The sequence below is a fragment of the Mytilus trossulus genome, chromosome 2 (assembly GCF_036588685.1).
Source record: "Mytilus trossulus isolate FHL-02 chromosome 2, PNRI_Mtr1.1.1.hap1, whole genome shotgun sequence".
Classification (NCBI taxonomy): Eukaryota; Metazoa; Mollusca; class Bivalvia; order Mytilida; family Mytilidae; genus Mytilus; species Mytilus trossulus.
In genome coordinates, this window is record NC_086374.1 from 63,026,069 (window position 1) to 63,051,286 (window position 25,218).

Sequence of the window (25,218 nt, forward strand, 5' to 3'; positions counted from 1 at the left end):
ATGAAGCAATTAACATTAAATACATAAACAAATATTAAAACACAAATATTATTTTTGATGTTAAGATAAACAGTTAACAACTTTTCATTTACCTGTTTCATACAAAATTCACATTTACAGACATAATAGCTTTTGGAGAACCTACATATAAGCTGATTTTATCTTCATAACTTGAATTTAAAAACAAAAATCAAAGTATCTTTTAATTTTCCATTCCAAACCACTTACTATTGATATCTCACACTTTATCAAATCATGACAAAATCACTGTTCTAAACGCTTGAGGTGTAGCAGTAACGGAAAATTGAATACGTGTATTGATGATAATATATCACGTATATCTTTGCCTATTTACGCAGATTGAAATATAGACCTACCGCGTTAAATTTACAAACAAAAATATGAAGTTGCAATTTTGTTGCTGTATATCATATTCGTTTTTCGTTCGTTGTTTTGTACTAACATCTCGTCGTTAATTTCTCGTTTGAATTGTCATTTCTATACCTTTTATAGCTGACTTACACGAATGTGTCTTGCTCATTGTTGAATGCCGTGCGGTAATCAATAATAGTTGTTAACTTAGATATCATCCAGTTTCTGGTGGAAAGTTGTATCATTGAAAATTGTCTTCTCGTTTTTATATTTTTCTCCTATATGTATCTCCTATTGTTTTGGCCCAAAACAGCATAAAAGGTGCAAAAACTGCTATTTTCATATCATATTCTACATAAAGTATCATATTTATTATCATATCACTTGATACTTGATATTTTCAAACCAAGCTCACCTTTTATCTGTGTATGATTTCTAGTTGTCGCAAAAAAAACCTTCCTAAAACTTCATATATATATATTTATTATTGGGCTCTTACAAATTACTTGTTAAATCATGTAGGAAAACTGCCCGATGTCGTAATAAGAACTTTCAGAGGAGATATACCGATGATTTTAAATGACTCTAACGCTATCCTTCTCGTGACTCTAAAGGGAGAACATCTGAGCTACACTCATCAATGTATTATAATGCGAAAGATAATCGTTGCATATATATTTAAGACTCCTCTGCTGATTTTTATATTATTTAGATTTGATTCGCTTGAAAAATGCCACGATGGTGAACAAAGAGTAAAATTTTATTGTATTTTCAAATAAGAAAACCAGCACTGTATGGACCAAAACAGTAAAAAAAAATGCGTTGTAAACAACCTTAGTTACTTTCAGTCACCATTCTTGTTACAGGCAAACAAAAAATGCACTCGTGTTCTTCGGGTTTAGTTTTATATATATACATATATATAAATATCGGCGACTATCTTTTAATACAACACCCACGGGGATAAAGAACATCACGAAATTGTCCAAGATTCACAATGAATTTGTTGTCCGTGATAGATATAGTTTTTGACACTGTCCCAGTGTGCATTATAACGTCCAAGCGAGTTAAAGGGTATTTAACAAAACTTGTTTATAATAATACATAAGAGCATTAACCAGGTCGATCCATAAATATTATTTCGGAAAGAAGAAAAGGTTTTTAAGTGATATCGTGATTTTCTAACAAATCCTAATTCATGCGGAACCCTATATATATATATATTGAGATGAAATAATCTGTTTAGGGCAATCTTTGGAGTAAGTTACAAGGTAAGAAAATTCAAGTTTTTGTTATTCTCTTTTACACCGAAATACTTTTTATTATACTTACACCGTTGTGTATTTTTTAAGTCATCGACATGAAAATAATTAAATGACAATATATACGTACCGGCCATCGCATAAAAATAACCAAACTGCCTTTGTAATATGACAACTAATACAAACCAGTTCAGATTAATTTTCAACCGTAACAAATACTGTTGCTTACCTTTTAAACTATACTAGAAAATATTATTCTAAACATTGTTTTGTTATTTTGCAGTATTATTAAAAAAAAATATTTGAGTTGAACGTTTGCAGAGCTTTTATATATTGACAAAATGAAATTGCAACGAAAGTTTAAATCTTAACTTTTCAACTTTAAACTTGTTTGGTTTAATAACTATTTTGATCTGAGCCTCGATCACTGATGAGTCTTATGTAGACGAAACGCGCGTCTGGTGTATCAAATTATAATCCTGGTACTTTTGATAACTATTGGATCTATAGAATATGAACAGCAATAACAATAACGATATATAAGACTTGCTGGCAGATTTAAAAGACAAACTAGAAATATATACATTGTAAACGCAATGATGTTAAAACAAATAAACAATTTTTATATAGTCTGACGGGATTTTCTGACAGATAATCACTGTTCAATTTTTGATAAATAAAAAAAGACCAAAAAAAAAAAAGAACTAGCCATTTGATAAATGTTCCTTCGATTGATATATATAGCTGGCAAACAAATAAGATAGGAATAGTTCGAACACTAACGTGGAGTCAGACTTTGTGTTGACAAATATTTTTCATTTGGCATTTTTTTTTAATATTTTTTTAATATCTATAAAGATAAAGCATTTTCATCAATTGTAAAATCTTCCATTTTTATTACGTTATTGGCCGACTGAAAACAAATGCGATGAGTCTAGCTCCTCTTTAAAATGAACATCCCATTCTTGAGTACAACAATACTATTCGATCAGGCTACGTCTCTAGCTCTATTGTGTCTCAGTAAACACAATCAGCCACAAAATGGTCTCATAATGGCGATCTCATCAACATGAATATACTTAGTATCCATTCGTTTGATGTGTTTGAACTTTTGGTTTTGCCATTTGATTAAGGACATTCCGTTTTGAATTTTCCTCAGAGATCAATATTTTTGTGATTATACTTCCTATCCCTGACATTATTACTGGTTTTGTCATACTAATATTTCATGGTTTGGTACTATATGTGACTGTGGACTGGTGTGATGAACCATATATGATGAGTAGCATGGAAGGATTTACCTTTCAATGAAGCTATTCTGTAATTGGAGTTCTTCTATTGACAAAAGTCTATATTCTAATCTGTCTTTTTGTGTGAAAATAAAAATTGCAATTTATAAATTTGGTGCGCGATTCAGGATTGACCTTTACCAGGAATTCTCAAATTCAAAAACCTTTCACTAATCTATAAAATGAGCAAGATATTTACAAATTTAAGTCGTATGGTTTAAAGTTAATGCATTGAGTCCTACTGTTTCTAATATAATGTGTCTGTGTATGTCGTTTGTTTTTGGTATACACTTTTTGTTATCTACATGTTTGTACGTTATGTCCAGATTTCAGTCATTTATCAATGTTCTTGCTGAGAATCCATGAGGTTTATCGATGTTCTTATTGAGAATCCATGACATTTATCAATCATGAATAATAAATACAATTTTGTGGCTTTGTGTTTTCAGACAAGATGTCAGTAACAAGAAAAATTGGGGTTGTCATAGTACTTCTGGTAATTTTTTATCAAAGCGAAGGACTATCTAAACATGAAGGAAGCCTAACGAAGAAAGAAAAAGAAACAATAGAAGACATAGTGGACCTATTAGAGGAAAGAGAAAGAGAAAAACAGTTGATGAAAAAAGAAGATGCTACTGAAGTAGTGGAAACAGCTTTTACAAAGTGTTTAGAGAAATACGAGTCATTTTTAGAAAAGCAAAAGGAGTTCAGAAATAAAGGTTAAATATTACATGTGAATAATTATCTTCATTTTGTAGCTTTGAATTACAGGGCAAAGCCACGATTCATTTTAACGTTGTGGTCTTCACCATCTTAAAATCACTATACAATTTCAAATTTCGATTACAATCACAAATTCTTTCCTTACATGTTAAATGTATAGCAGGGGAAATCATAAACCTTCTATGGATATCTTAAAACCATCTTGCATACCAGTAATCGATATAAGCTAACTTGTTTTGTAAATTATCGGTGATATATCTGCAAAGTTTACAATTTTATACAAAAGGTATATACAGATCACTAATCGACGGAGAGTTTAAGTACATTTGTATTTATGATAGAGATTTGTTTTAACGATTATAACTCTTTCATCTTTTTTTTCTTTTCTAAAAAAATTGAAAGTAAACCGCGTTCGGTTGTATTGATACTTTACATAACTATTTATAAAAACAGCAGAGTTATTCTTCGTTTTCTCGTAATAACATTACTCATTAGAATCATTAATTTTGATTGGCTATTTGTTTCCTAATTTCCTATGGTTTTATAGGAATTGACCGTGCGCACATTATAATAGAGCGTGTGCTTTATACAAAATGAGCTTCGGTTAAAGCTATTACGCAAAGTACGTAGAATTAAGCATACATATATATATATAAACTCAGATACATACAAATGAACCAAAATTCACAAAAACAAAACCACAAATAATGACAACAAACTGTAAGGCTAGTGGTTCCAGGTTGGGGTCAATAGCTTAAATGCAGCGGAGTAAAACATTTTTGGGGATATCGTAGTACCTCTTTCAAATGTGTAATTAACAAATAAACAAAAAATCGCAAAGTAAGAACAACATATGCTAATTAATAGTATAATAGAAGATGGTCAGATACTGAGATCACACAACATTTAGGTTCATTTGAAGTGTTTCAATTACACAATGAAACAGGTTTTATTATTTAAATGATTTTAACAGATATAGGAAGATATAGTGTGAGTGACATTGAAACAACTCTCCATTCAAATAACAATTTATTAAAGTAAACCATTATCGGTCAATGTACGGCCTTCAACATGGAGCTTTGGCTCACACCGAACAACAAGCTATAAAGGGCCCCAAAATTATTCAAACAGGAAAATCAACGGTCTAGTCTGAATGACATAAAACTTAATATTCTGTGAACTTAAATATCTCGGTTAAAAGGCCAATATATATATAGTTGCTATATTGTATCATTAGGTGTTGATGGACAAAGAAAGCAAGGCAAACGTAATAGACTGTTCAAAATTACACCCGAATCCATAGAACGCCAGAAACTAGGATTTTTGTCTATCTGTGCTAAAAGGCAACTTGTGAAATTGTGAGTATTAAAATGATATTATTAAAATATAAAAACAGAGACCCTACTTAGTTTAAAGCAGTCTAGTGTTCGTACAAAGCGATTGTCATGAGTATTCATAGAGTAATTGTCCCTTAATTTCGAACTAATGCATATTATTGAAGTGACATGAAGTTGCACTGGTTTTGGTGCTTTATAATTTCTGTCCATTAGATTTTGTTTATATTGAAAAAAAATAATTTTGGATGTAACGCGTTTTTAGCTCACCTGTCCCGAAGGGACAAGTGAGCTTATGCCATCACTTGGCGTCCGTCGTCGTCCGTCGTCTGTCGTCTGTCGTCCGTCGTCCGTCGTCTGTCGTCGTCTGTCGTCGTAAACTATTTCAAGAATCTTCTCCTCTGAAACAACTGGGCCAAATACTTTCAAACTTTAACTGAATGTTCCTTAGGGTATCTAATTTATAAATTGTATCCGAAGTTTTGATCTATCAACAAACATGGTCGCCATTGCTAAAAATAGAACATAGGGGTCAAATGCAGTTGTTGGCTTATAACTCAAAAACCAAAGCATTTAGAGCAAATCTGACATGGGGGTAATATTGTTTATCAGGTCAAGATCTATCTGCCCTGAAATTTTCAGATGAATCAGACAACCCGTTGTTGGGTTGCTGCCCCTGAATTGGTAATTTTAAGGAAATTTTGCTGTTTTTGGTTATTATCTTGAATATTATTATAGATAGAGATAAACTGTAAACAGGAATAATGTTCAGCAAAGTAAGATTTACAAATAAGTCAACATGACGGAAATGGTCAGTTGACCCTTTTAGGAGTTATTGCCCTTTATAGTCAATTTTTAACAATTTTTCGTAAATCTTAGTAATCTTTTACAAAAATCTTCTCCTCTGAAACTACTGGGCCAAATACTTTCAAACTTTAACTGAATGTTCCTTAGGGTATCTAGTTTGTAAATTGTATCCGAAGTTATGATCTATCAACAAACATGGTCGCCATTGCTAAAAATAGAACATAGGGGTCAAATGCAGTTTTTGGCTTATAACTCAAAAACCAAAGTATTTAGAGCAAATCTGACCTGGGGCTATATTGTTTATCAGGTCAAGATCTATCTGCCCTGAAATTTTCAGATGAATCAGACAACCTGTTGTTGGGTTGCTGCCCCTGAATTGATAATTTTAAGGAAATTTTGCTGTTTTTGGTTATTATCTTGAATATTATTATAGATAGAGATAAACTGTAAACAGGAATAATGTTCAGCAAAGTAAGATTTACAAATAAGTCAAATGACGGAAATGGTCAGTTGACCCCTTTAGGAGTTATTGCCCTTTATAGTCAATTTTTAACCATTTTTCGTAAATCTTAAAAATCTTTTACAAAATTCTTCTCCTCTGAAACTACTGGGCCAAATACTTCCAAACTTTTACTGAATGTTTTTTAGGGTATCTAGTTTGTAAATTGTATCCAAAGTTATGATCTATCAACAAACATGGTCGCCATTGCTAAAAAATAGAACATAGGGGTCAAATGCAGTTTTTGGCTTATAACTCAAAAACCAAAGCATTTAGAGCAAATCTGACCTGGGGTTACATTGTTTATCAGGTCAAGATCTACAATGTATCTGCCCTGAAATTTTCAGATGAATCAGACAACCTGTTGTTGGGTTGCTGCCTCTGAATTGATAATTCTAAGGAAATTTTGCTGTTTTTGTTTATTATCTTGAATATAATTATAGATAGAAATAAACTGTAAACAGCAATGATGTTCAGCAAAGTAAGATCTTCAATTAAAGACTTTTTTCGCAATTTGTTCATCATGTTGACTTACTTTAAAAAATCTTCTCCTTTGAAACTGCTGTATCAATTTCAGACAAACTTAGGCTAAATGAGTTTCAGAGTATTTAGTATAAATTTTATATTTTATTTCCTTGTATGTCAAGAAACATAGCTACTATGGCTAAAATAGAACATAGGAGAAAATGATTATTTTTTTTGGCTTTTTGAAGAAAATAGGACGATTTAAAAAACATTTAAATAAATTGAAAAGCCAAAATAATCATTGATGAGAGATTTAACCAAAAGAATTAAGGTGAGCGATTCAGGCTCTTGAGAGCCTCTTGTTTGATTAGCTGACGTTATTTTGTTATCAGACCATAGGCATAATTTAGCTATTCTTTTGACCTTTTGGATTATAGCTCTTCATCTTTTATATAAGCTTTGGATTACAAATATTTTGGCCACGAGCATCACTGAAGAGACATGTATTGTCGAAATGCGCATATGGTGCAAGAAAATTGGTACCGTTAATTTTATCACTACCACTGGGTCGATACTTCTGCTGGTGGACTATTAGTCCCCGAGGGTATCACCAGCCCAGTAGCCAGTACTTCGGTACTGGCATGAAAATACGGATTTTTTGTGTTATTAAAATTTTCTGTTACAAAATGATAGAAATTATTATAAATTAAGGAATGTATCTTCCTCATGCAAAGCTCTGATTCCTTTCACGGATTTGGCTATACTTTTTGGACCTTTTGGATTATAGCTCTTCATCTTTTATATAAGCTTTGGATTTCAAATATTTTGGCCACGAGCATCACTGAAGAGACATGTATTGTCGAAATGCGCATCTGATGCAAGAAAATTTGTACCGTTAATTTTATCACTACCACTGGGTCGATACCTCTGCTGGTGGACTATTAGTCCCCGAGGGTATCACCAGCCCAGTAGCCAGTACTTCGGTACTGGCATGACAATACGGATTTTTTGTGTTATTAAAATTTTGTGTTACAAAATGATAGAAATTATTATAAATTAAGGAATGTATCTTCCTTATGCAAAGCTCTGATTCCTTTCACGGATTTGGCTATACTTTTGGACCTTTTGGATTATAGCTCTTCATCTTTTATATAAGCTTTGGATTTCAAATATTTTGGCCACGAGCATCACTGAAGAGACATGTATTGTCGAAATGCGCATCTAATGCAAGAAAATTTGTACCGTTAATTTTATCACTACCACTGGGTCGATACCTCTGCTGGTGGACTATTAGTCCCCGAGGGTATCACCAGCCCAGTAGCCAGTACTTCGGTACTGGCATGAAAATACGGATTTTTTGTGTTATTTAAATTTTGTGTTACAAAATGATAGAAATTATTATAAATTAAGGAATGTAAAATATTTTGGCCACGAGCATCACTGAAGAGACATGTATTGTCGAAATGCGCATCTGGTGCAAGAAAATTGGTACCGTTAATTTAATTTTATTTTTATTAGTCATGTGACCGTGACATTATCAACGTTTTTGCGTGGTTTTCTACAGTTTAAAATGGAATTTAGTCAGAATTAAATTATAAGAAATGACAGTAATATTTGTTCGGTCTATTCGAAATAACATAAACAAATGTGGTGCACATGGTTAAATAACCTGCTCCGCGCTTTATTCAGAGTGTACCAATTTTTTTATGTTATATCTTCATAGACAAAAAAAAAATATTACAGTTATTCCTTAAATGCGGGATTTTCATAGATATTGACTATTTGTCAAAACGATTGCCAACTCACGTACAAAGTAGTGAATGGTGGTGTATTCATGGGATAAAGACTAAATGTTTTATTAATTTTATTTTCTTGTCGCCATTGCATTACAATGAACCAGTATATAAACAACACATACATGTAGCTGAGAGGGTGATAGAGTAGATGGTTAATTACCCAGAGAAAACATTGTCAACCGCGGCGAAGCCAAGGTTGACAATGTTTTTTCGAGGGGTACAAATCATCCTCTTAGCTATGTGTTATTTAATTTATTATACTGAATATCCAAACATAATTGTCTTTTTTAAAAGTATTTCCTATGACGTCACGTACTTAACAACGTTATGGGTATTCGAAAAAAAAGTAAGCAAGATGTTTTATCTATTTTTATTCTAACAGTAAAAAAAAATCTGAGCCAAAAGGTAGAACTAAAGCATAATATTACATTACTTGATGTAAATTCAATTCATTGTCCTTCAAATTATCGATTTTTGATTGGTCTGGTCGAGAGGGTAACAGTCAAAAATATTGTCACCCGCTCAGCCATGTGATAGGGTAGATTAACACACTCGTATTAGCCAATCAAAATATGGCATTCTAACGTGATGTATTATAATATTATATAATATGGATCTGAAGTGTGATTGCCAATAAGACAAATATCTTCCAGAATCAAAATGGCATTGATTCAAGCAACCATAGGTCAAAGTAAGACCTTCAACACTTTACATAACTAATGCCACCAAAAATAGTATAAGATAAAAAAAAAAAATAAGGAAAAACCACCGGCCTGAAAAACCAACCAATACAACATAAATGACAGATATCAAATAAAAACAATCATTTAATTACAGCTACCTGATAAGGGACAACATACACAAATTTGTGTGGGACTAGTCTAAGAAATAAAAAAGAATTGACTCGTTTATTAAAATTTTAACTTAGAAGTCACATTCCACTTAAAATGTACAAGTAGCATTCCATTAACGAGTCATATTCCACTTGAGAGTCTCATTTTTTATTTTATTTTTACTCTTCAGTATCCACCTTTACCAGTAAATATTAAGATACTCTCACGATAAATTGTTAAACAGTTTAACTAATCAATCAATCCATCCATGTCCTTTCAATGTATTAATACTTCGGTTAAAGATGGTTATTTCTTTTTCTTTTCTTATAGAACCGATTTGACATTAAAAGAGCTCAGAGAGGATACAGAATTCACCAATGCTTGGGATTCCATAACAGATCAAATTATCGGAGGCAACACGAAAAGGTAAACACTTAATAATAAACAAACGATTGCCAATGGGACATCTGTTTATCAAAGTCCAAATGCAGTAAATATAAGAAATTATATGCAACCTTCATCAACGAGGACACAAATAATATTATTCGGCTTTAAAAATATGATCAAATTAATTCAGAAAACTAACGGTCTACTGTATAACAAATCAATTTACGAAAAACAAATATGACAGACACAAAACAACGACAACCACTGAACAACAGGCTCCTTATTTCAAATTTGTATTTTGGCAAATAAGGAACAAGAAAAAACAGACACGAGATTTAACTATTGCTTTTTATACGCCCGTCAAAATTTTGACGGGACGTATTATGGTATACACATGTCCGGTGTCCGTCCGTCCGTCCGTCCATCTGTCTGTCTGTCTGTCTGTCTGTCCGTCCGTCTGTCCGGCGAAAACATGTCGCACCGTTACTTGAGAACGACGTATCCAAATTTCATGAAACTTGATATAGTTGTTTCTTATGATGGTCAAATGATCTGTATACTTTTTGGTGAAAATTAGATTTAAACTTTTTGATTTACGGCACTTTGTAAGGGGGTGGTAAAGGGTTATTTTCGTGCAACGTTTTCGGTCTTTTTATTTCACGTGTTTTCGTGTTTTGAGGTTTTATTTCTCGTTTTCTCGTGTTTGGTTCGACTTGCGTGCCTCGTGTTCCCTTTTATTTGTTTTCCGTGTTTCGTGTCGGAACTGTTAATTTCTCGTGCTTGGCGCGCATTTGATTAAAAAGTTAACCGGGACTAATTCAAACCCAGTCCAGATATTGTTTTAAATTTATTATGTATTCCCAGAATATTTAAATTTGTATCAAATTTAATATTATGAATAATATTTTTCTTTCAAATCAGTTGCAACTAGCGGACGCTAAAAGGTGACTGTAGGGTCATCATGTCCATTTTATAATGACAAGATGGTATCAAAGAACGGCTGCATGATTAATAAATTATTTTACTTTTCCCGTTAATATTTACGATTTCATTTCTCGTGCTTCGTTTTTTCCGATTTTTATTTTCCGTGCAACGTTTTTGCGATTTTTATTTCACGTGTTTCCGTGTTCAGGGCCCCCCTTTACCACCCTCTTGTAACTAAAACAGGGGTGTGGTTTTTTCACATGTCGCATTGTATCTCAAAAATGATTCTTTATTATGGCTTAAAACTTTAAACACTTCTTAGTTATATTAATCTTAATATCTGTATACTTTTGGTGATGATTCAAAATTTCATTTTTGAGTTATTGAATATTTTGTAAAAAGGGGGGAGGTTTTTTTTTACATGTCGCGCCATATCTCAAAATCGATTCATGAATATTGCTACAAACTTTACACATGTCTTTGTTATATAAATCTTAAGATCTGTATACTTTTTGATGATGATTCAAAATTTCTTTTTGAGTGATTGAGTATTTTGTAAAAAAGGGGGAGGGTTTTTTTACATGTTGTGCTGTATCTCTATAACAATTTATGATTATTGCTTAAAACTTTTCACACTTTTTTGTTATATTGATCTCAAGATCTGTATACTTTTTGGTGATGATTAAAAAAAATTTTTTTTTGTTATTGAGTATTTTGTTAAACAGGGGAGGTTTTTTTTACATGTCGCGCCGTATTTCAAAAATAATTTATGATTATTGCTTAAAACTTTACACACTTCTTTGTTTTATTAATCTAAAGATCTGTATACTTTTTGGTTTTGATTCAAAATTTTATTTTAGTGATATTTAGTTGTAAAAAAAAACAGGGTGGGGGTTTTCCCGCCGTGTCTCAAAAACTATATATGGTTATTGCTTAAAACTTTCTCAGCAACTATATATGGTTATTGCTTAAAAATTTCTCAGAAACTATTTATGATTATTGCATATAACTTCCACATAAGACGTCGGGCGTATCATGCACTCATGGCGCAGCTGTTTATTAAGTATCTGAAAACCAAAGGAGATAACAGGAATTACAATAAAAACAGGACAACACTTTAGACCACACCGACCTACAACTCGACGTACAAGTACAAAACAACAACAACAAACAACATGTTGTTTCTGCCAACCTGCGTATTGTTCTAAAGTATATAGACGTGACTTTCCTTTTGTGCGTACATATAAAGTATATGATATATATGTGACTGTGCTGTGCAAATCACATTTGGTGAACATTTCTTTTTCAATGCAAGATGTAAGCGAGATACCGCAGAGCTTACATAGTAATCTCAGATGCTCCGGAAGAGTAAGCAAATCCTGCTTTCATGTTAATACTTTCATGTCCACGTATACCTCTATTCTCGATATTTCAGACACTCAAAGCATAGCGGAAAACGAACAACAACTAGTGAATGCCAAGCAATTTCAAATGTTGACCAATACAGAACCTTGAATGGTACATGTAATAACATAAATAATCCTGACTGGGGAGCAGCTTTCTCGACACAACCTAGATTTATAGATGAGGTGTACAGCAATGGTGGTGAGTAAATTATGAAAATAATGCTAGATAGAAAAATTGTTAATTCACATAACGTTTTAAGCCATATCTGCAAAGCTGGAATAACCCATATTTTAAAAGTTATTATCCTAATGCTAGCAAGTTAAAGTTTTGGTTGGCTTGCTTGCTTTGTTTGTATTAACTTTTGCTCAAGCATTGTAATTAAGATTGTCATGATATGTTTTGTAGTGGATGAACCTAGAACCAGCGTTGTTCCGAATGCAGAATTGCCAGGTCCAAGGGCTCTTAGTAATGCAGTGTTTGCTACAACTAGTGCTGATGGAGAAACTCCTCTGGAAGGCTTCAACACATTGATGAGCATGAACTGGGGACAGTTTATTGATCACGATATTGTTCTCACACCAACATATTCAGGTATGTAAGAGAAAAACAAAAGATATGGAGTATCTTTCCATGACACAAAATCAGTACACGCACATCAAAGAGCATTCAAAAAGCAAAGCAACACATGTGTCTTTTAAAAACATTTGTACCTGGTTTTTTTTACTTAATCCTGCACATATTGTTATTCATCACATGTTACACAATTCAATTCTTTGGTTCTTCAAAAAAATAAGAGAGTAAAACAAAGTCTTGTTTTCTTTGTGGTATAAGCGTTTCTGTGGCATCAGTCAAACTAACAATAAGCAGTGGATTAATTATCATTGACTTTTTTTCTTAAGCACTAAATGTCATTTGAATTGTTTTCTTTAAAAATTTTAAAAAAGGATAGAAATTTCAGTCTGACAGATCGAATTTTATAAAAATTTTATCATGGTTTGTGACCAGTTATCGTATCACAAAGACACCTTTCTTATTCAGAATCTCTTAAACATCTCAAATTACATAGTTTTGACAAAAAGCCACACTCAAGTATCAATTTACAACTTACTTATAAATAGGCATTACGATGGAAGTCGCTTAAATAAACCCATCTTTTTGAGAACATTATGTCCCTCATGGTTTGCTGAAAGTATTTTTATATGAATTTCGGTTTTTAAGAAAAAGTTAAATATTATAAGTAGCTTCATATGTATTTGTGTGTGTGTGTGTTTAATTAATTAGTAGGTTGAAATAGAAGTAAATTAAAAAAAAACAAATACAATGAAAACAAAAGTGTGTTGGTGTAAAAACTCCGTTCGCTTTGAAAAATACTTTTAAAGTATATTCTTTTGCTTTATCGTGTGAAATCTATTACGAACGATTGTGAAGTGAAAAGTAACCAACTGTATAATTCATCCCATGCCACATAATACAAGTTTGTCTCACGATTTTCGATATGTTTGTTTTCAACTTTTCTATTTTAGGTGAAGATGGCGCAGATATTGTATGTTGTACAGATAACACGGTTCCCATCCAGAGGTAATAATTTTCAAATTGTGTTGTTTTGACCCCTTTTTTGTCAATTTCTGTATTATCTTTTTTACAGCTCTTTGTAAGAACCAGTCAGAGGGCGATACATGAAGGTTTCAGATTTTTTCTATAATTGGCCTAGTAGAAGCAATAAATGAATACTGCACAAAAAATAATTTTGATTGAGTGGTTGCCATGGTAACGGACACTCTATTTTTTGGGTGTTAAGCATGGTAAAATCTTTCAAAAATCAGCTAAATCACCACAATTCAGAGCCTGATTATGAATAAAATCGTGCATTTTTCATTAATTTTCATATGTTACATTTAATTGATAGAACTTGGTTTAAGCTTCATTTTAGTGAAGATTGCATGTCAACCAAATTTGTAATTTTTTTGTAAAATTTGGTGAAAAAAAGCATATTTTTAACTATCTGAAATTGGGATTTTTGCTGAATTACCACATTTTCTCCGGTGTTTTTCAGAAAAGTGCAAATGTGTACAGAATAGTTGGAACTGTAGTTATGAAGTTTGGATAGTACTTTACCAAATTTAATAGAAAAATGTGTGGGATTTTCTGTAGTTTTATCACCAAAGCAACCGATTTTTTCCTTGGAAACGGAATTTTCATTTGCAGAATATTGCAGTTTAAGAGCTTAAATGTTCTGAATTTTTCATAACCGATAGGAAAAATACATAAAAGCTAACGCAAACTTTAAACTACAATCGTCAAGTGTTGTTGACTTCAAATGTTACCACTGAAACACATATTATGCTTAGCAAAATCCACTCTGAAATTGCATAAATAGAAATTATATGTACAAAAATACATAAATAGAGGGTGTTTATTTTCTAATTGGAATATGACTGCTTTGCTTCAGTTACAGTCTATTCTGTTTATTTCATAAGGTTCAACAAATGTAATATATAATGTAATATTATGGTTGGAAGGTTAGAAAAAAGGGGGGTGGTAGGTTAATTTTTTAAAGATAACATATATATAGATTCTTGAAAAGATTATGTTTGGTCGGAGAGCCTGATTATAAATAGAATCATTTTTTTTTCCAGACATTTTATATAAGATCGATAATCTATAACTTGGGTTTAGCTTCTGAGGTTAATTAAGGTACATTGCAGTTCGCTTGTCATGTTTTTGATTTTTTTGTCAGATTTCGGAAACCTCAGGTTTTATTCATTTGAATGCCTTAAAAAATGGCATTGATCCCCATTTATCTTTTTATAAATATTTTACATGTTTAATGATAAGCAATCTGTAAAAGTCTTATAAAAATCAAATTATTTTTTGAGCAGAATTTATTTGTTGCTGCTACTAGGCCAAATATAGATAAAATCTAAAAAAACCATATATCACATGTATATGGCACACTGCCTGGTTCTTATAAAGAGCTGTACTTAAGCAGGAAAACATTGATGCGATAACAATCATAATAGTATTAATTTTAAATGTCTTTAGTGCAATAAAACAAAAACAAGTGCATGAATTACGACTACCAAATTCACAATGATATTTTATTTACAACACTCATTTTTGCTTTCGTCAATATTTTAGGTAAAGAAATTTTGAATAACTGCTACTCTTATCTTTATTTAAATAACTTTTTAGAATAAACATTTTATCTTTAAGTTTTGTATATTTGGGAAAATATTGTCATATCCTTTCCCGACTTTCATTTGACATCCTGGTCTTTTTTGTAGACATGTGGTCGATGCTGGTATGGTTCAAAACCCTTGGTCTGAGATTTTGTTAAAATTGCATTCAGTGTTATCTTTATATCTCAGAATTCCAGATTTTTTTTTTATTAACAGGGAAGAATGTTTGGCGATAGAAATGGAAGCTGACGATGACTTGCCCATAACGTGTATGGAATTTGTGAGATCAGCCCCAGCACCCGATTTGAGCCTTAGTGGTACGATTTTTAATTTTGTTTGTTACTATTATTTGATTCCTATAAATCGAGTTACGACATATAAACATCGTTAAACTACTGTCTTCTCATAATTGTTTTTAATTAAAGATGTTACCTTTGAAAATCCAGAAGTATCCTTGCAATCCCTTATAAAATCATATATATATCCTCTACTTAGATTATAAAACTTGAAATACAATCCCTCATTTTTTTTTTTTACAGTTTTGAATTTGTAAAGATATAAATCAGATATCTCCTTGATTTGTATAAGATCTTCTTGTTAGACCGTTCTCATCTTATATAGGTAACCAACTGACGAATGATATATCATCGTTTATTGATGCAAGCATGGTGTATGGCAGTTCAGAGGATGAACTTAAAGCACTGAGGTCTCGCAACGGAGGTAAATATTAAATCAATTTACAGATTTTGGTTACTAAATGACGGATTTAACTTTCATGGAATGTGTACACTGTACTTAAAATTGTATTATATGGATTTTTGTATAGATTATTTCATTCTCTATAAGGTTGAAGACGTGCTTGACTATGTAATCTTTGTTCAAACTGAAACGTTTTGCATTATCTGACTTTTCTTACTTTTGGTCTTGAGTCGACTTGATGAATATTATTACCACGATGGCTCTAAGGATAACAGTTAAACTATGCATTTCAAAAATATGTATCCCAAACTTACGTGTATTGGCTTGACGAAAATATTATTTGACAAAGTTTCAGTTGAAATTATTTAAATGGATCTGGTACGTTTTGTCACAGTATGGCACTTATTTAAACATTACATTTAGACAGGAATCAATATATCCGCGTTTAATGAGCGAATTTTACACTGTGGATCGGATCCTATAGTCCACTAGCAGCGTTATGGACATAGTGAATACATAACGTTTGTTATAAACATAATAATAAACCTGATACCTTTAATAACTATTTACATCACTGTGTCGATGCCACTGCTGGTGGAAGTTTCTTCCCCGAGGGTATTACCAGCCCAGTAGTCAGCACTTCGTTGTTGACATGGATATCAATTATATGGTCATTTTTATTAATTTCCCGTTTACAAAACTAAGAAATTTTTAAATACTAAGGATTTTTTTTTTATCCCAGGCATAGATAACTTAAGCCGTATGTGGCCCAACTTTTTGGAATTTGGGGTCATCAATGCTCTTCAATTTTGCACTTGTTTGGCTTTATAACTATTTTGATCTGAGCGTCACTGATGAGTCTTATGTAGACGAAACGCGCGTCTGGTGCTTAAGATTATAAGCCTGTACCGTTCATAAATTTGCACCACTGCGTCGATGCTACTGCTGGTGGACGTTTCGTTTCCGAGGGTATCGCCAGCTCAGTAGTCAGCACTTCGGTGTTGACATAAATATCAATTATATGGTCATTTTTATGAAGTTCCCGTTTACAAAACTATAAATTTTTCATAATACTTAAGATTTTTTTGTATCCCAGGCATAGATTACCATGCCGTATTTAGCCCAAGTTTTGGGAATTTTGGGTCATTAATGCTCTTCAAATTTGCACTTGTTTGGCTTTATAACTATTTTGAACTGAGCGTCACTAATGCATCTTAGGTAGGCGAAACACACGTTTGACGTATTAAATTATAATCCTGGTAGCTTTGTTTACTGTTAACTACAGTATAATAAGAAAATACTGTGAGCTAGGTCAGGATGGTTAAACATGTCTCACGTATTTGTTCACCATAGAGAGTATTAATGTACATTTATGTACATTTAGAAGTATCTATTTAGGGTAAACAAATAATCAACTTCAAATGTAAAAGACATTATCATGGAACATTATCTTCATCAGTTTTGTTTTAATTATAGGAAAAATGAAAGTGCGATCAGAATCAGGTGGGGACTTGCTGCCAAAGGACAGGTCTTCAGACGCCATTTGTTCTCTGGATGGCAATGATCCAGAAGATGACTATTGTCAAAATGCTGGTAAGATATGATAAACACCAAAAAACGCGAAAAAGATTCAGAAATGGAATATATACAATTCTAAGACCTGAACCACACACTCTGTCAGAAAAACAAAATACGTTCAGCTTATTTTTACAGTTATCTCCCTGTAGTGTTATGAATCACCTTTTCAAAAGGTTCATTATCACTGAACTAGTATATGTATTTGTTTATACGGGCCAGCTGAAGGACGCCTCCGGGTGCGGGAATTTCTCGCTGCATTGAAGACCTGTTGGTGACCTTCTGCTGTTGTCTGTTCTATGGTCGGGTTGTTGTCTCTTCGACACATTCCCCATTACCATTCTCAATTTTATAACTTATATTACACCAAGGCAGACGTAAATTTTATAAACATTTGTTTTTATCGACCTTTATTTCCCCAGAAGATGAATTATTGTCGGTATTTGTGATATTTTATTCAATTGCGTCCATGATTGTTTTAAAAAGCATATTTCGCCCCGATATTCCAATCAAAAATAGAAATGATAACTCTTTCTTAAACGATGACTATTGAAAAGCAGTATACTACTGTTGCTCTTATTTATAGAACATCCGTTCCATCTACTCTTGAAATACAGATTTCTCAAAAAAACGTTTAATCACGCTGCAATTGTATGCACATGTCCCTCGAACCTGTCCTAAGTCAGGAATCTGATGTCCAGTAGTTGTCGTTTGTTGATGTGGTTCATAAGTGTTTCTCGTTTTTTATATAGATTAGACCGTTGGTTTTCCCGTTTAAATGGTTTTACACTAGTAATTTTTGGGAACCCTTTATAGCTTGCTGTTCGGTGTGAGCCAAGGCTCTGCGTTGAAGACCGTACCTTGACCTATAATGGTCTACTTTGATGAATTGTTACATGAATGGAGAGTTGTCTAATTAGCTCTCACAACTCATCTTCATATATCTAGTTATATGGAATCTATTTTTTCATGTGTTTAATCAATTTTATAAGAAATAGAATAATTTTATTGGGCAAATGCGATGTGTATCTCTCATACCAGAAACTTATATTTAGGTGATGTAAGAGTAAACGTCCAACCAGGACTTGGATTGTTACACACATTGTTTGTTCGAGAGCATAACCGTATTGTTGACGAGCTTGAGGTAGCTCAGCCATCTTGGACAGATGAGGAATTATTCAACGAAGCCAGAAAGATTGTCAATGCTCTGATTCAACACATCACATACAATGAATGGCTTCAAAGTAAGTTTGAACGTAAAATAATTACTAGTATATCAGAAGTTTAGAAGTATAGGAGTCAGTAGTCTGTGTTATAAAAACAACACAAAATCAACACGTAATAAAATGAAACACAAAACAGATTTTAATGTAATATTCATTTGCTGTGGTCCGAATTGTTTTTATCAGCTCGTAGATATAAAGTAAGATGACTCAATATTTATATTTTGTGTTTTTTGCTGATCATTACATATCGTTACTATCATATTTATTTGCAGTAGAAAACTGGAGCTAGTACAGTTAATTTTTATACGTTTTTCTTGATAGATGTATTTAATGACCAAACCATTACCGACTACAATTTACAATTATTGACATCGGGCAACTCATTGGATTATGACGAATCAATCAACCCCGGAATTACAGTGGAATTTGCCACTGCTGCTTTGAGATTCGGTCATTCTATGGTAAGACCTACTTTAACATAAGACTGCCGGTACCCAGCCGATTTTTTTTTGTTGTTGTCAAGTTTGCTAATAACTCAAAGCCGTACTGAATATTAAACAAAGGAAACCAACAATTCATATATAGCTCTCTCGTCGATTGGCAATCATACCACATCTTCTTTTTGTATATTGTTAAGAAATAATCAAGACGAGGTCTTCGACTACATTATTCTTTTTAGTGAGTCCAAATCAAAACAATTAGTTGACTAAACAAATTACGAAGTTAAATAAGAATGAAAATATTTTTCTTTTGTGTCCCAACTTGTTTAGGCTATTTTTCCGCTAATTTTTTTTTTGTAATTTATTTTTATTTCATCTGAAAATACACCAAGCATTGTGAAACATGAATATATAGATAATTCATAATACATGTATTGATATTACATTTTTTCAATAACAGTCTAAATTAAAAAGTTAAATATGCTAGTTGTTATAAATTTTCTACTTGATCATACTCATCATTTATCACTCTGGGTATTATACCTGAATATGCTGATAAGGTTAATGATGGCATCAGCCTTCTCCTCTAGCCACATGCATCACTGCCTATACAATGATGTTGACAATGAGAGGTACCAGAGGTTTCTTCTTTTTTTATTTGAAGTTCAGTAAATGCATGTTTATCATGCAGGTTTAATTGAAATGCATTTGTTCAAATAATATTACATTATTTGACAGATTCCTAATAAAATAGCATATATGGCAGAAGACTTAGCTACCACTTCAGAGGAAACAAATATGGAACTAACTATGACAAATCCACATATGTTAGTCAATGAGGCAGGTTCCAAGATATTAGATTTAGTTAGATATATGACCACTATTCAGGCATCCAGTGCAGATAGGTAGGTGAACTTAGTTAAGATTAGATGTAATTGAATTTTCAGGGAACATTAAAATGGAAAGAAACGAGATGGTGTATTAACTAATTACACAACTTCACTCCGCATAATTGATTAAGGGTTGCAAAGGAACATTATGAGGCCTTCATTTTTGAACAACCGTTCACAGTTCACCGAAAGTTGTAGAAGGTCTTAAGCACTAGAAATCATTTTCCAGAATCACACATCTGGTTTGATTAATTTAATAAGTAATTTTACCCCAATTATTCTACAATAATACTTAACAGAATGAATTCGTATTTGGTAAGTAGCTCAATTTTTATTTGCGTGTTTTATTATGCTTACTTTAGAAGTTATAAATGTAAACACAGGTGTATGTTTTCTGTATAATTCCACCTTATGTTATAATGCTGTATTTTGATTGGATGAGAACCATGGTATTTTTTACCAATTTCTATGAATTGAGATTTTCTTTTCTCTGCCGGGGTATTTGTCATTAGGGAATTCTATGTGCCGGGGTATTTGCTAGCAAATACCATGGGAGATGGGGAATACCCTAGCAAATACCAAGGCAGAAAAGGAATACCATGTCTAAAAATAACTCAATGAATTATTTCTATTCTAATTTGACAAATTCATGGTCATTCTTAATATACGGTCCCAGAGGAAATATTAAGGATAAAAAGCGTCATTATTGAATGACGTAAAAATTCCACGAACCTGTAGCCTACTTTAATGACGTCATAAATAAAACTCAACGAAAATGAATTGTCAACCGTTCACATAAAACTGGAACCCACTTGTATTACGTTTCACTCAAACTGATGAACTAAGTGTAGTAGTCAGCCGAGAACCAGCATATTATCATAAAAAGGTCAGCTATTGACTATACATAAAAATATGATAAGAAATGATAATACGGTCAATGCAATTTGACTGAGCAATTAAACAATTATATCATGCTTACAAGGGGTATTTGCCAAAAATACCGGTTTCGATGTAATCAAATTTCTCTCGCCTATCTGCTCTGGAAATTTGTACCTCTCAACCGGTATTTTTGGCAAATACCCCTTGTAAGCATGATATATTTGCATAATATACTTTTAGAACAGTGATACTAGTAATTAAAATGTGTTTTTTTCGCCTGATGACTTAAATAAATTTTCATATATGATTACCCTGGAAACAGTAAAGATGCTGTTTTTCTTCTTTTTCAATTTCTAATTTATCTGTTAATGGAAGTGCATTTTGACTGATCATAAAGTTTGTGTCTTTGTCAATCTTTTTTTGTTATACTAGGCTAATACAAATATCAGCTTTTTTCCTTACAGTTCATCACTCATATTTTATTCATCATTTTTCATCTATAGAGTTCCTACTGTCATAATTCTTTGTCTCTCTTTAGCATCTATTACAGATACCCTCGAAGTCCAGTCATATTCGTTTGCGTTGTTTGAACTGAAATTTTTCTCCGAACATAGAAACTAATCGGATAACAATTCTTTAAGCTCAAGTATATTCAATGTATCTTCTCGCATTACATAAAGAAAGACTGGCATTTACTTTACCAGTATAGATATGTTTTAACATCTATTTGTATATCTATTGTATTTTTCAGAGAATTTTCTGGTTCGGTCAGAAATAAATTGTTTAACACTGTGTTAGATCTGACGAGTTTAAACATACAAAGAGGAAGGGATCATGGTTTACCATCTTACACAGAATGGAGAAAGGCATGTGGTCTTAGTGTTCCATCCTCCGATGATGCCTGGACAGAAATGACATATATTAGAGGAGGAACACGGGATTTGAGAAACTTATATGCGTATGTATTATTATAACCTTAAGATTTTATTCACTTTCTCAACCGCCCTTTCGATATTTTGTTGTAGATTTGGTGATTTACACACAATCATAATACAATATATAGAGAATAATACATGGCAAAATTCGTATCATATGCCGTATCATCCCGAGATGCCAATTCAGCCAGAGGGCCTTTTGCTCAATTACTCATCCGAAGTACCCAGGTTACCTCTCAATTTGGGTGTTGTTGTTTTAAAAATATTTTGTTTATTGTAATTTTTTCTTGTGTGTCTTGTATGATAATATTTCATTGAGGTTTTTTTTATAGTTGTATTTTGTGTGTCAGAAATATAAAAAAACTCGACGTTGTTGACGTCAAATTCCAAATAATGATATCATTCAATATATTACGTCACGCCCGAATGACCATTCATTTAGGACCCATTTTGAGGAAAAATTGTTCACGACAGAAGAAACTTGATTAAATTAAAACAGAGTTTATGTAAAAATGAAGAAAAAAATGAGTAGGGATGTGATAAAGGGTGCGATAAACGGTAGGAGTGTGATAAAGTGTATGATAAAGGGTGCGCATCAAAGCTGGGATATAGATTAAACAGCAGGCTATTTATTAAATATGCAAAGCTACTGCATTTACTACTAAATGTATGATAAAAATAAATATAGATTTTTTAACGTTTGTTACTGGATAGAAGTAATATTATCTCTTTGGCATATATTTAATAAATTGTTCAACAGGAAACAGTATACCGAGAAAAGTATGTTACAATTGTCTGAAAAGGTAAAACCGTAGTCAATTAAGAATAAAACAAACAAAAGTTACAAATTTCGTGAATCAATTTCAGTATATCTGATTGTCAGATGGATTGAAAATTACAAGTTCAAATCTCATTCGATCAAAATTTTACCAGTTAATGCATTTATAACATTTGTTTCCTGAATCACCATAAGATTTTCTATATTGTTTGCAGAAGCGTATATGATATTGATTTGTATGTTGGAGGCATGTTGGAACAGCGCTTACAAGGCGATGCCGCATATGTTGGAGAGACATTTGGTTGCATACTTGGTCAACAATTTAAGAATCTGAAACAAGGTGACCGGTTCTGGTATGAAAGAGCAGAACCAGAGGGATTCAGTGAAGGTCTGTATATATTAAAACAGTTTTGATTTATTTTAAAGGCAACTCTTTTTCATAAAACTTGCATTATATTGCCAAATATCCTCATCTTGGTTTCTAAAATTCTTTTGTTATTTTTACTTTTCTTTCTTTTTTATTTATTTGTTTAATGGACATATCCAAGTTCATGAGTGATTTTTTTACGCATAGAAGACATGTACAATCACTAGGACAAAAGTCAAGCTCTAAAACCACACACATTTTAAGCCGACAAAACAATGACAAAAAACTACGTCTTATTCAGAAAGTCAATTGACTATTATAAAAAAATCATTAAAACCTAACTTCTTATATGTATATTATAATTTTACCAAAATTTGTAAAGACAGGATTCCTTCAGATGTAAACTATTGTTACATGTTGTTACTACTATAACACAAAAATTGACCATAAGCTTTATATGTATGAACTTTAGAAAAAATAATTCAAGGGCACACATATTTGAATAAATTTTTGATTAAGATAAAATACAAAATGAAAATACTAAAGATTTGATAACGAAACTGAAACAAAGTCTGATCTAATTCTGAGTATTTTTTTCATCGCTCAGTACATTTCTTTATGAGCTTTTGTTGACATGTAGTGTTTGATAATACCTTTTTTTAATTGTATGTTGTATTTAAGTTCATGAAAATTTCAAATTGTTCACGTTTTTTACTCTTACTACTTAGTGTGGAATTGCATAACAAGTTGTTTTTGGATAATAAAAGTTCTAATCGCTTTTGAAGAAGATAGTTAATTCAAATTAGGTGGTAATGTATGTTCCAAAATTTCAATTTCCATCTGGGCATCCAGCTCGTATAGATGTAGGGCATACTAATTACACATATTATTATTTTGCCTTGGTTTAATTCTATAAAAAAAGTGGAAAACAAAAGCAGTCGTTCACTGGATATAATGTTTACACAATATAAATTTTTTTTTTGTAGGGGTTAATTTATTGTTGTTAAATTATCGCCATTTTACCACATAGGTTCTGTTATATCAAGTACAAACAAATGTATATAAATGCATATTCAAGATATTAAAAAAGATATATTCCAATAATATTGCTTTGATTGTAGACAAACTTCAGGAAATCAGAAAAGTGACGCTTGCAAGTGTCTTTTGCAAAAATATAGACAACTTAACAGAAATCCAAAGAAATGCTTTAAGACAACAGACAAACAGGTATAGTTAACCGTTATATAACAATATGAGAACACTAAGGCGCTAGATTGCTTTTAACATAAGTTATGTATTTGTTACGGAAATAATGACATGTTTTCTTACAAGTTAATTTCAGTTGCAAAATTAAATCTGATTCCTATGACCATACAGTTTATTTCGTGTATGTAAACACATGTATAAAAATCTGCATAGACCTCAACAGTAATTTAAATTTAAAATCCTAACTCAACCTTTAACAAAGAAAATGTATATAAAAAAGATAAATAACTGGTCAACAATATGAAGAACGTATACGGTGGATTCATTCATTTGTTTGGGTACCAATTTTATTGGATTAAGGAAAACTAACTTTTTTGTCGATATTTAATTTCATGGTTTTGCAGAAAACTGCAAGCAACCCTGTGGGAAATTTAACTTTCGTTGAACATTCAATTTCGTGGTTTACCTATACTCACAAAATCCACGAAAATTGGTGTCCAACGAATAATAACGAGTCCACAGTATCGTATATGTGACTGCAACATTATAATTTTTATCGGATGATTAACACTAGTCTTAATATTCGTTTCAGAGACGACTGCAGTGATGAAAGAAGAAATCCTCATATTGACTTTAACGTGTGGGCATAATCAAATACTCTTTTTTTTCAAAAACTTTTTGTAATTATAAACTTTAGTTTTTGTTCATTTTTTCTACAGTAAATATCAAAATTCATGAGTTTGTCATTAATTTTAAAGACAGAGATTGGGAAGGGAAAGAGGTTTCTCACAATCATGCCGCTGCAATGAACGTTTAGTTCTGTGAGGGTATTCGGTCAGTAGATTTTTGTAGTAAAAAGGTTGGGGTTTTTTAAATACGAAAAAGCATTGCCTGAAGCAAGGATAGGTAAGAAATATGAAGCCAAAGTTAAATGATAAAAGTGATG

The 25,218-nt window shown here is 32.0% G+C and overlaps 1 protein-coding gene across 1 annotated transcript; it reads left to right on the forward strand.

Annotated features, from left to right (window-relative positions):
* The first annotated feature begins 1,483 nt into the window (after positions 1 to 1,483).
* On the forward strand, positions 1,484 to 25,007 carry LOC134707744 (peroxidasin homolog pxn-2-like). Its single transcript, XM_063567765.1, has 17 exons — positions 1,484 to 1,643; positions 3,373 to 3,642; positions 4,884 to 5,004; positions 9,711 to 9,806; positions 12,127 to 12,296; positions 12,504 to 12,689; positions 13,622 to 13,676; positions 15,494 to 15,594; positions 15,899 to 15,997; positions 17,453 to 17,569; positions 18,607 to 18,795; positions 19,099 to 19,238; positions 19,956 to 20,122; positions 21,738 to 21,944; positions 22,915 to 23,087; positions 24,188 to 24,293; positions 24,865 to 25,007. Exons 2-17 carry the CDS (start codon positions 3,378 to 3,380, stop codon positions 24,920 to 24,922), a joined length of 2,250 nt encoding a protein of 749 aa, XP_063423835.1. The 5' UTR covers positions 1,484 to 1,643; positions 3,373 to 3,377; the 3' UTR covers positions 24,923 to 25,007.
* The last annotated feature ends 211 nt before the right edge of the window (positions 25,008 to 25,218 follow it).

Coding starts and splice junctions, on each gene's coding strand:
- LOC134707744 (XM_063567765.1), top strand. CDS start 3,378: ATGTCAGTAACAAGAAAAATTGGGGTTGTCATAGTACTTCTGGTAATT. Junction 19,239..19,955: donor TGAGATTCGGTCATTCTATG/GTAAGACCTACT, acceptor ATTATTTGACAG/ATTCCTAATAAAATAGCATA. Junction 21,945..22,914: donor GATTTGAGAAACTTATATGC/GTATGTATTATT, acceptor TATTGTTTGCAG/AAGCGTATATGATATTGATT.